The sequence below is a fragment of the Rhamphochromis longiceps genome, linkage group LG5 (assembly GCF_057381845.1).
Source record: "Rhamphochromis longiceps isolate RC_006_pf linkage group LG5, R_longiceps_female_GT1.1, whole genome shotgun sequence".
NCBI lineage: Eukaryota > Metazoa > Chordata > Actinopteri > Cichliformes > Cichlidae > Rhamphochromis > Rhamphochromis longiceps.
The window spans coordinates 19632807-19646053 of NC_140561.1; the positions used below are offsets into that span (position 1 = coordinate 19632807).

General features: G+C 38.4%; 1 protein-coding gene across 4 annotated transcripts in view; it reads left to right on the plus strand.

Moving 5' to 3' along the window:
• The window catches only part of LOC146669809 (inositol 1,4,5-trisphosphate-gated calcium channel ITPR1), a 74993-nt gene that overhangs the window by 6610 nt on the left and 55136 nt on the right, over positions 1 to 13247 (plus strand). For all 4 annotated transcript variants that reach the window (XM_085406420.1, XM_085406421.1, XM_085406423.1 and 1 more), the window contains exons 4-8: positions 7149 to 7258; positions 7917 to 8003; positions 9361 to 9519; positions 10634 to 10732; positions 11471 to 11554. In XM_085406420.1, coding sequence (XP_085262546.1) covers positions 7149 to 7258; positions 7917 to 8003; positions 9361 to 9519; positions 10634 to 10732; positions 11471 to 11554 — 539 coding nt within the window. The remainder of the gene's footprint in view (positions 1 to 7148; positions 7259 to 7916; positions 8004 to 9360; positions 9520 to 10633; positions 10733 to 11470; positions 11555 to 13247) is intronic.

The window sequence follows — 13247 nt, forward strand, 5'->3', positions numbered from 1 at the left end:
CATAGCAAATTCCTTAAAGGTTAGTTTACTCAAAATGTAGAGTACTACTTAACCTGTACAAATATTATAATCCTTTTGGTTCTGGTAGAGTTTAAAATGTGACAAAGTAACTCTGTGATAACAGCAATGATATAATGGACTTGGAGCCTGTAAAATTTAAAATAGCAACCCTATGACATTTCTTGGATCCTAAGCGAAGGTATGCAAATAAGCAGACATGTCCTTATACAGGCAGGTAGGATGCAATGAAAAGAAGCCTGGACGATGTAAAATGGAGTAAACATCAGGGTGTCTCAGGCCTGCGCATTTCAAGTTTGACCATAATAATCTGTTTGAAATTTTATAGCTTCATTAAAGTGTAGTTCCTGTAGTACCTCTTTGAAATGACCCTGGGTCTTTTGGCTTCAGAATGTTGTGAATGGTTTCGCAGAGACATCTTTAACTAGTCTGTTTCTGTAAGGAGCCAAATAGGAAAGAGGTAGTGTACTTACTTATCTGCTATAACGTGTGCAATATATGTCCCATTAATGGTATAGCATATACTGTAAAGAGAAAAGAAATGGAGCGTTTCACAGCAGAGACTTTAAGATGTCAAAAGAAGAAAAGGCGGCGGTGTTTTTAAACACCGTTAACAATGGCTCTGTTGTATGAAAGTGTCCCTTTTAAGTCAATGTGACAGTGAACCAGGATTAAAAGGAAACTACAAGTACATGGAAGACGTTCATTTTATTATTGACACATTTAACTTTTAGCTGTGACATATGCATGAAGCACGAGCTATGTGGTGAAAATTTACTTTTCAACCATGGGGGGGGGGAAACCAATCGTAAAACGTAAAAATCTGACAGCTGCCAAACTCATGTATGTGTTCACAATACATGTCTTCATTGTTTGCCCCCCACCCCACCCCCAAAACTATGAGGAGTTGCACAGCTGGAAAGAGACCCAGTTGTGTAGTGATAATCCCACTAAGTGGACACCATAAGAGCAATAAGGCCAGACGAGCCATGTCCACTCTGTGATACGGTCACTGCTGAGGTATGCTTAACATTTCCTCCTAATGTAAACATGAGCACTCTCCACACAATTTATACTCCCACTCGTGAAGCCTTTGTCCATAGGCTTAGACATCAGCCTTTTCTTTGCATTTCACCTTTACAGTATTTCAGATACCTTTACACACATGCTACACACACACACACACACACTGAGCGACATCCACACACATCTAAGGCAGAGACTGCTTTGTGTTTCGTTCTAGTCACTGTGATTTAAGGCTCTCTTGCACAACCAGTCAGATCAGTTGCTTTCATCAAAGTTACTACATGTGGAGGAAAGCTGCGTTATTCAAAAATGCCCTCCTCTTTAAAATCTGTTGCAACTTTCACTTTTAGCTGTTGCAAAACCTTCAGAACTGTCACTTTTTCTATGACTGAAAATGCATATTTAAGACTGACAAAGTATGTAAAGGCCCTTATCTAAATCATTGATGGTGAAAACTTGACCTACTGGCAGATACTTTCAATCAACGAGTGTCTGTAGAAACCTTGTCTTTCTAGCTGACTTAGGCAGCCTTTATTTAGCTACTTACTCTGTTGACATATTAGGAGTCATTTGGATCAGTTTAACAGCTGTTTCTTTTATATTTTATGCACCTGCCATTGCATTTAAATGTTGTCAGCAATGTGGTTATATGGATGGTAGTTAGCATTTTGTAGATTTGGAGCCAAGAGTATAAATCTTGACGTTCCAACCCATTTTTTTAATTAATTAATTAATTTTTTTAGACCTTTTTATTCAGCACTTTAATTAATAAAATACTTTGGTTTCCACCCAAAACCCCCATGTAATGATAGTGCATTGACATGACAAATAATGTACTAAACATACAATACATTTTATTTACTGTATATGGGCACTTGACAAAAGAAATTTAAGAGACAGGGACTCTCTACATGTAAACATGGCACACTTTAGCTTTGTCACTCTGGGACTGTCATCATCACACTGGCCTTTATTTCTCCTAAGAGCCAAAGCTGCCTCTTGACTCAACTTGTATTAACCAATCAGACCTCTTGGCACTTCATGTAATAAACAGCTGAAATCTGAGACATGTGTACAGTCTCTGGTGAGTGAGACTCTGACCTAAAATTTTGTTTTGAGCTGTGGGTATTCATAACACTCTTCTCTTTGTAGCTTTGAATAGACCTTTGTGTACCACTCTAAAAAAGTCTATAATAAGCCCCATAGTGTGGATTTGCATTTATCTTTGTTGTAAAGAGAATGTGTAAAACACTGTATAACAATAACAGAATGGTCATAGTTTGTATGAAAGATATTCATTAAATACTTGATAAATATAATTTCTCAGTCAAACTATCTTTTATTTCTTTTTTTTTTCTGAATTTTTAATAGATTTGGTTTATTTGCCTGTTTTATGAACATGGTAAAATGATGCTTGTCAGTTTGATGTGTGACAGCATTGCTTTTTTTTTTTTTTTTAACCACACCTATTCTGGGTTGTAGTCTAAAGTGCTTTGAGAAGTGAGACTAGAAAAGTGCTATATAATTGCTGGTCTATTTCTAGAATAGTGTTAATTATAAAGCTCTGGTGTGAGAAACCTGAAACAAACACTAGAAAGGACTCCATTAACAAAACAGGTCTCTGAACAACAAGTGATTTTTTTTTTTTTTTTTTTTTTTTTGCTTGCTTGTTGTACTCTGACATTTTCACTGCTTAACTAGTAGCATGTGAAGGCCATTACACTGGGCAGCGTCTTCTTGTGCTGGCTTCAGATGTTGCCACCTCCTGCCTATCACAACTCATGCCTTGGTTTACCTGAAATAACTTGAAACATTTAAATAGACTCAATTATACTTGAAGTGCCAGCTCCTTACCACCACTTGTCTGTTGTCAGGCCGAGCCACTGATGCTGTTACAGACGGACTGCAGAAAAACGCTGGGTGGCTCATCTGCGATAAACACCAGAAACGGGCCTGTCTTTAGTCCCCCTTCCCCTGCTAACAACTGCACAAATTCCTCTCCTGCCTATTGAGATGAGAGGTCTTGCAGGAAACGGTGAAGGGAAGCTGTTGTCAGTAGATCCATTTACTGTCTCAGATGCACTACAAGTGCTTCCTCTATAATACCTCCAACAGGATAAGAGGGATGCAGTGAATAGCACTTTATACAAGCCAGATTGTTGGTGATGTTTCAGATTTAGCAGAGAATAGAAAACGTGTAATGCATTATGTTTCCCTAGTTCCTGAGCTAGACTATGTTGTATATTTACTGCAGGAGATGCTATTTATGTTACTACTTCTTTGTAAATTGTTCAGCGTAGTTTTTAAAAAATCCAGTACTGTGTTTTGGACAGGGTAGCAGACGGTTAAGAGGAGATAAAGTGAAAGGCTGAATTTCCAATTTATTATTTTTTTTCAGCTACAGTGAAGTGCGCAACTTTATGTTGTCATTCAGTTGAATGAGAAGCTGTCGTACCTTCATCCTGCCGTCCAAGGATGGTGGCAGTTCTGTGCTGTAATAAAACTTTCAATCATCTCTGTGTGCTTTACAGCCCCTTAGAGTTTCTTCAGTTGCTGGCTGCACGGCTTCAAGCGTCGTCCTTTTGATCCTCTTTAATCTGCGGAAGTTTGTCAGCATCTAAAAGACTTTCTCATAACCTTGTCTTTAAAACCAGTCTGACAGTGAAATCAAACCAGCACAGATACAACAATCATTTCAGTCACATACTTCTGTTGAGTCAACCAGCTGATACAATATGCCTGATGTATGAAATAAAATGTTTTCCATGACGTCTCCCATTTACTGTCAGTGAATGTCTTCTTATAGTCAGTTTGTTGCCTCACTTTGACTTTCAGACTGTTGTCACATTAGATGGTGGCGTTACTTTAAAAAGATGCCCGAATTTGCAACGTTTATGCTATTTGCTAAGTTAAGTCACATATGCATGTGTGTGACACTCGCAGCTCACTTGTTCTCTGTTTATACTCTAAGGCACTGTCACAATCTAACGCCATCTTCAGCTGTGAGTCAAGAATCACTCAGCACTGTGTGTGGGAGAGATGGAGGAAGAGGACTTTGAATAACTATGAATATATGCGTGAATACGAACCCAGCCTTAAAGCTGCTTTCATACTTTGCACGTGTTATGGTGATTTGTGGATTTACCCTTTTCAGCACACTGACTGGCAGTAGATCAATGTCCAGCCCATTCATGCATAACTTACTCTATGTCACTGTGGCTGTGCGTGAGCAAGCACAGGGCACTAGCCACCGAATTTCCTCAGCCTATCAGGTCGGCTTTTTTAAACGACTTCTGACAAACTCACTTTTATTGGCTAGCTTTCTCTTAATCCTTTCCCCATCCTTGGTTTACATCTATTTGTGTATGTGGAAGTGCGTATGCAGGAATGATGTTGGGATATGTATACTTATGTGTTACTTTAATCAAATTGTGAAACACTTTGAAACTCTGTTTTGAAAAGTGCGATACAAAGTTATTACTAATATTAGTTACGGACGTCCTACAAAACAATGAAAAGAGATGTGTATATATTAAAAATCCAGTGCTTCTTCTGCATTGGCTTAAGATTTCTGTCATATGACTTAAGATAGGCTTTTAGCCTTTTCAGTTGTTTTATCATGTACCCGCCTTATAGCTAAACAATTGTAGGTCAGCATTTATAAGTACATACGAGGTGGCCAGTATCAAAGACAGATTTATTTCTGAGCTCAATTGTGTACTTGCATGCTAAAGAAAGAAATCTGTGACCCTGGAAGAAATTCTCACCTCTGTCTCACTTAAATAGCACGTTTCCCCTCACAGCTGGCTGTGATGCAAGGTAAATGTCTATTAGCTGATCATCTATCTGTCACATGCACCAAATATTTTCCATGGAGTGCTGCGCGTGAAACAGGCTGTGTGAAATATGTATTCATTGTTTCATTTATGTTTACAAGTTAAAGCCACATCCATTATTGTATGTTTTGATTTATGTGGAACACATAAACGCACACTGATTATATCTAAAAGCTCAATTTCTCCACTTAGTTGACCTTTCTGTGCTCTATCTTACATTCTTTCATTCTCTTCTGGCCTTTCTCATTTCTCTTTCACTTCCTTTTTGCTTTGTTTTTCTAACCATGTTTTGGGCCAAGAAGTAAACCATATTTAATGGGGAGGGGCTAAGGGAGGCCCGAGGACAATTTAGGAGACACAGACGGAGACGTTGACTCCGAGGGAACAAGTTCTGTGTGAAATGGTTGGAGGAATTCAGAAAGGAGAAGGAGAGATGACAGAATATAGGGCTGGGGAGTCTCCACCCTCCTTTCTCTCTTTCAGTCATCCCACTCCCCTTCTTGGCCGGCCTTATTTGGTCATGTTACTGCAACTAGAGCTGAAGAAGAGAGAGAATGGAGAAAGGATGGACACATTGCTCCTTTTTTCTCCTCTTTTCATCCTCTTAGAAAAGAAAGCTGTGGTTTGATGAGAGGTGAAGTCAGAGGAAAGCCAGGACTCGCAGGGAGGAGTCACTGTCGAATTGTAGTTGAACTCAGCAGGGAAAGCGGCTATAACTCTGCAGCGAAATGCTTTATCAGTACTCATCCTGTGGAAGTCTCTGAGGGATTCAACTGAAGTTGCTGTAGAGCTTGTTACAAAAGAGGAAGTCTCCCAGGATAGAAGAGGAACTCTGTTAAAACTGCATCCACATGCAAATGAAAAAAAACACTAGTTTCCCTGCAGACCGGTTTTTGCAGTATCTATGCAAATGAGCAGCAAAATCAGAGACTCCTGATGACAGCTGCAAATCATCGTTGCTACAGTTACAACTTGTTGTGTTGCTGGATCACATTGCAGACACATAGGTGTGTGTGTGTGGTAGTCCAACCACAGCTTATAACCATACATTACTATGATCATACATCTGGTAAGCACACATAACAAACACATGCTGTGTTGTCTGTGATGACTGCTCCGTGAAGCAGACAAAGACCTTTGATCTTCATGCAGGCAAATTATTAATGCTTTTGAAGTGCAGGAACACACATGCGTGAATTTTTTTTCTGGAGAACTGAAAGAATAATGTGTGCTTAAATGTTGTGGTTATTTAATATTTGAGCACATAACTTAAAATGGCAAAAAAGTCTAATTTATTTAGGTGAGTGTCTTTAATAATTTTTACTGTGGTGTTTTTGCTGTTCACGCTGTTGGTTTGTGTGTGAGCTGTGGCTGTTACCCATCTTCCACACAGCATCAACCTTCCCAGGCTTTACTCCCAGTAGATGAATATATTTTGTACACATTGTTTGATTTTTAACTAATTTACCATTGTCAGCTGTAATAAGTGTGGTATACAACCAAAACCATTTTTGAGAATTTGCTCCGATTTCAACTGGTTTGAGAACTGAACATTATGTAGCGTCTGATGTGGACGGATTCTGACTACAGCAGGTCACATATCCACTAACATCAGTGAACCCAGCTTTCATGGCTGGGTAAGGATCCACCAGTTTGTGAAATGAAAAGACTTGGAGATGTACGAACAGTCATTAGCCATAAAGGGAAAATAGAATCATGTGTAATCTTTTTACTTTTTCTGTTCTTCTGTTTCTTCTTTTTTCAAAATTGTTACACAAATTATTTGCATTGGACTCAGAGGTATATTTTCCATCTGTATTAAATGGAGGAGAAGAGAAGGAGTGACTGGAGAAGACAAATGTGGACAGAAACAGACGGAGCAAATTGTGACCATTTTCTCTCTTTATAACCATCTGGACTGATCGTTTTTTGCCTTTTTTCAAAGTTATATGAACATATGCATATTTAGTAAATATGTCGATTTAGCCCTGGGTGACCAATTTATTTTTCTTTCCTGGGTTTTATTTTAGTTTTAATGTTAGTTATTAAAAACAGATTTTAAAAATAATTATATATTTATTTAATTTACATAATTGAATTGTTTCTAGACTGTGCACCAGCATGATGTCATTAGAAATCATGTGATTAAATGATATTTAATGTGATTAAATGATACACACATATATCTCTTTTTGAGTGTGTGTGCATGTTTACATGTTTTTGGATCCAGTTTTTCAGCTAAAGCCAGTGATTTCTATCTCTGTGCAGACTGTCTGTTTAGACTGTGTCCCATGAACCGCTACTCAGCCCAGAAGCAGTTCTGGAAAGCGGCGAAACCTGGAGGGAACACAGAGTCAGTGCTGCTTAACAAGTTGCATGTAAGTGAAGTGAACCTCCCAGCAGGTACTACAGACCACTGCAGTTAACACCCATGTTCCCAAAAGCTCCCAAGATAAACATTAAAGAAAGAGTCAGATTTTTTTTTTTGTTATTTTAACTTTTGGGGTTTAAATGGTCTTGATGAAGTCTAGACTTTGTAGACGCTGAATTAAAAAACAGCATAGTGAGTGTATCACTCTATCGATTGTGTGCACTCTGTGTCACAGTTTCAGGTGGGTTTTTAAAGGTTTTGCAGGTATTTTATAAAGTAGAAGTCCTTTTATAGACTTTTCTGACATTTCCCTACTACTGTCCTATCTTTCCACCCTCTACATTTTCCTTTCCCTTTTTCTGCTGCAATACATTACCATTTAAAGCAATCTGCAATCTGACTACACAGTCATAAACTGGAAGATTGCGATCGTGCCTGCGTTTCCATGGAAATGTGAGCCTGAGCTTTAACTAAAAGTCTCTGCTGCGTATATTTTTGACTAAGAACTTTGTTAATAATGTGGTGCCTTGTTAATGGCTAACCAACGTGATTGTGTCTTTTGGAATTACTGTGTAAGAGTGTTGGCAGTGATTTATGTTGCAATAGCTGTTAGATACGGTTTTGTTTGTTTTTTTTTTCTCTCTCATCTCTCTTTTGTATCTCAGAGTGCGGCTGACTTGGAGAAGAAGCAGAACGACTCTGAAAACAAAAAGCTTCTTGGAACAGTGATTCAGTATGGAAATGTCATTCAGGTGTGTCTCTGGGAAATAGCTGTTTACAAGCTGGTCACACAAACTTTGATGTAACTAACACCTAGTTTGCATTCAACTGACATTAGTCATCACTGGCAGAAATAAACTGATTAAATAGAAATTATAAAGACAAGCAGACATTTCATAGAATTTCTTAGGATTCCTATTTTAATATACTGGGTATATGTTACATTGTGCTGACATGTGTCAACTCACTTATATTTATTCCACATGTGATTTTGTGTACACACTATTTTTCTCTCTCTGTTTTTTCATGTTTGTTAAATATATGTAACAGTCTTCCAAGGGGTGCCTCACACCTATAAGAGTTCACTTGTTATTGGAGAATATTAAAGGCACATTTTTCAAGATTTTTCCTTTTTTATGTTTCAAATACATATTTTTGATGTTTTCCAAAAAGGAATATAAGAAAAACACACAATATTTTCTTATTTCTGTCATTCTATATTTTTCTGCTACATGCTTTAAATTATATCACGTGCACTAGTTTTACAGGAACAGGTCATATGATCATATATAGTGCTGCCATTTTTCACTAATTTCTAGAAATCTTATACAAACAACACCAATCTTTAGCATAACTATTCAACCACATAAGGTGTGAGTTTCATCATCTTGCCAATGTTAGTTTCAGTGTTATGACCATTGGTTTAGGAGGATATAAAAGTGGGGAAAAAACAAAATTTCCTGAATTCCAGAAGAACACTGAAGTTTGAAAAATTCCAGGCCTCTGCTGATTAGTCAGATGCAATTATATCGCTATCAGTCACGCAGCCTGATCTTTGCTGATTGCCTGGGAGAAATCCATGTGGTTCTTCAGGCTGGCAGGCCTGTAAGGCCAGTTTTGATGTCCAACTGAAGTTACCAAATATGGTTATTTGCCTTATAAATGGAAATAGTAGGTTAATAAGATTTAAGTTACTTTTAAAAACACTTTTAATACTATTTAAGTGCAAACTTGCTAAAGGTAGGTATTATGGCTAAGTGCAATTAAACTTAAAAAACTGCTGAAGTTTGGTTAAAAAACAAACTACAGTATTGTTTTGCAATACCCCTAAACTGAAATTCATGCTGCACACTAATGAAACTAAACTGAAGTGACCTTAAAAAATATCCTTAACAAAAGATACTGGAAACAAACAAATTAATGACAAATAATCTCTCCATTTCATATCATATATAAACTTTATTATATAAACATCAGACACTATTAGGAGTGTCTTGATCACAGGCTGATGTCCATCAAACACACTTCCCTTCTCACACCAGATTTCAGCCTCTGATTTGTCTGCCATGAATTTAATTCATTTCATTTGTTTAATGTAATTCTGCTCAGCTCCTCCACCTGAAGAGCAACAAATATCTGACCGTGAACAAACGACTGCCGGCACTGCTGGAGAAAAATGCCATGAGGGTGATGCTGGACACTGCTGGAAATGAGGGTTCCTGGTTCTACATACAGCCCTTCTACAAACTTCGCTCCATTGGGGACAGTGTGAGTCATTGTGTAGATAAGAGTGTGTTGCCACTATACCGTATGTAATTCAGTGTAAGGCAAAGCAAACAACTGAACTGTGTCTGGGAGGTTTTTTTTAATCCTGTATTTTTAAGACATCCCTTTAGAATGACGTGACTAATGTGCAGTAGTATATTAGTATGGTGTGAGTAGGAGATATTAAACTACAAGTACTTAATATTATTTTCATAGCCATCAGTTCTAAGCAAAATATTCACCTTCTTAATTGTAAGTTTTCATTTTTCCATTTTAAACTTTCAGCCAGATTTATGGTATGTTTGTAAGACGTCGGTTATACAGGTCTGCAGGGAAGATAAAACAGGCATTATCTACATTTTTTTAAATGATAGAACTCATACTAATATTAATTATTTGAAAGATTAACTCGTAATGATATATTATACATGGGGCCTTTAAGAGGCAGGTTGCCTTTGCCCTCCTTAGCCTTACTCTTGGGCATCTGTTTGATCACATCCCTGAACAGAATTCAGCTCGCGCCCACTTTCTCTGATCACAAAGCTGTTTTTGGCAACAGCTCTTCTGTCCTACGGCAGGAAGTAGTAGGCTGCTGTCCAAGGACAAAATGAACTACAGTGGAGTCCAGGCTTCCCTGTTAAGCTCCTCTCAAATTAGTTATGGCATGAAGCCTAAGCAGCAGGTCAAGAACAAAAAGATAATTGGAGTCACTCTCAACCTGCTGAGAATAGACAGTGCAGTGGCATATAAATGGATGGTGATACTCTCTGACCATTGCCTGTGTGCATGTCATTGGCAGATGTTTTTTAACTAAGTCGTTTGACACAGTTTACTATAGATTGACTCAATTTAACCTCCTTAAAGTCAAAGAATCACAAATTTTACAAAGCAGCCAGAGCATGTACAGTTATGGAAGTACCAAGAATCAAATGAAAGTCGAGGGATGTCAATAAAATTTAAAACGTCACAGAATTTGAAAATATATATTTTTTAAAGCTGTAAAAGATAAAAGAAATAAAACAATGAATCTGCACAACTATAGTTAAGACAGCGGAAGAAGTAAGACTATTATTTTTTTTGTTAATGTTTTCTTTTTTTTTCTTTGTTTTAATGGCAGGTGGTGATCGGGGACAAAGTGGTCCTGAACCCAGTGAATGCTGGTCAGCCGCTTCATGCCAGCACACACCAGCTCGTGGATAATCCAGGATGCAATGAGGTATGATTAGCGCTTTTTCCGGCTTGGCTGACAGCTGACTGTTGTTAAACTGCAGGCTTCTTCTGGTGTCCTCCTTAGATTGAGCGCAATCAAACAAAAGGCTAAAACTAACAATACGTTAGGAGAGTTGTCCTGTTTTTCTGCTCTGTGTTACTAAGCAACATTGTTTTCATTAATTTATCAAAGGGCATTAAGTAGAAACACAAAAAGATTAAGAAATAAGTGCTTTTATTTTTCTTCTTTTTGAAAAGCAAACGCAAAAACTTTTGTATCTCATTGATGACTGATGACTGCAAGTGGTTTAAACATAAAGTGAAAACATAAATCTTGGATGTTAATGGCATCAAACAGACTCCAACGGAGGAACCAGAGGAATAAAGTTCAGTTCTGTGTTTGATATGTTGTATTAGTTAGTTTCATATTTACAGTAGTATGTTTACTAGACAGTTAAAATAGGTTTTTAAATATCAGTTTCTTTGGCGTTGACTTAGCGACATGTGTAGATTATTAACTGAATTACAAGTACTGATTCTGGCAATATATGCCAACGTATGCACAATACATTTAGATATTATCTTTAAATAAGAGTGGTCTCTGATCTAATCTCAAAATAAATGATTTTATGATGATTTTATGTTTTGTTTTTTTGATCTTTGGAGAATATGAGAAAACAAATGAAAGGTCTAGTGTCACTACATGATGCTACAACTCACATTCTTCTGATTGTTTGTTTTTCAGGTGAATTCAGTCAACTGTAACACCAGCTGGAAGATCGTCTTGTTTATGAAATGGAGCGACAATCAGGATGCCATTCTTAAAGGGGTTTGTCTCACAGTAGAAACCAGCCTAGAAAAACTGTCTATGGCTTTTAGAAAATCATTGCATATGTGTTATAACCAGAGAGTAACGCGTTACTGTAATCAGATTACTTTTTTTCAAGTAATGAGTTAAGTAAGGGATTACAATTGCAAAAACGGTAATTCGATTACCGGTACTTTCCCGTAGGAACACTGCGTTACTAAAACCATGACTTTTTTTTTTTTTGCGAGAACGTCTCATGACAGTGACGTAAGCGAGTGCGACGTTCATGACAACAGCTGTCTGCAGATCAACAGTGGATAATATATCGAGTACGGGAGAGAGTATCAGCGTTTAAAGCGTGGAAGTACTGACCTTACTTTAAGTTTGATTCCATAAAAAGTGACAAAAACATTAGTGTCCATTGTGCGTGGGAAGAAAACGTCTTTTTACAGCGAAAAAAACCCCTAAACTCCCAAGCAAGTACCGAGCGCGCAACGACGTAATGGGAAATTCACAGAGAAACTCGCGGCACTGACCGCCGCGGCACACCTGCACCAGGGTAAACCTCCGCCTACCCTACTCCTGCTTTACAGGTGAAAATAGAGCAACAGGACCGCTAGTCTTTGATTTTATTTATTTTCTGCTGTGTTTTACTTGCATCTATTTGAAAGAGTGAGTGTAAACACACACAAAAAAAATTACAGTGGGGCAAAAAAGTATTTAGTCAGCCACCGATTGTGCAAGTTCCCCCACTTAAAATGATGACAGAGGTCAGTAATTTGCACCAGAGGTACACTTCAACTGTGAGAGACAGAATGTGAAAAAAAAATCCATGAATTCACATGGTAGGATTTGTAAAGAATTTATTCGTAAATTAGGGTGGAAAATAAGTATTTGGTCACCTCAAACAAGGAAAATCTCTGGCTCTCACAGACCTGTAACGTCTTCTGTAAGAAGCTTTTCTGTCCCCCACTCGTTACCTGTATGAATGGCACCTGTTTGAACTCATCATCTGTATAAAAGACACCTGTCCACAGCCTCAAACAGTCAGACTCCAAACTCCGCCATGGCCAAGACCAAAGAGCTTTCGAAGGACACCAGGAAAAGTCTTGTAGACCTGCACCAGACTGGGAAGACTGAATCTACAATAGGCAAGCAGCTTGGTGTGAAAAAATCAACTGTGGGAGCAATCATCAGAAAATGGAAGACATACAAGACCACTGATAATCTCCCTCGATCTGGGGCTCCACGCAAGATCTCATCCCGTGGGGTCAAAATGATCATGAGAACGGTGAGCAAAGATCCCAGAACCACACGGGGGGACCTGGTGAATGACCTGCAGAGAGCTGGGACCAAAGTAACAAAGGTCACCATCAGTAACACACTACAACGGCAGGGAATCAAATCCCGCAGTGCCAGACGTGTTCCGCTGCTGAAGCCAGTGCATGTCCAGGCCCGTCTGAAGTTTGCCAGAGAGCACATGGATGATACAGCAGAGGATTGGGAGAATGTCATGTGGTCAGATGAAACCAAAGTAGAACTTTTTGGTATAAACTCAACTCGTCGTGTTTGGAGGAAGAAGAATACTGAGTTGCATCCCAAGAACACCATACCTACTGTGAAGCATGGGGGTGGAAACATCATGCTATGGGGCTGTTTTTCTGCCAAGGGGACAGGACGACTGATCCGTGTTAAGGACAGAATGAATGGGGCC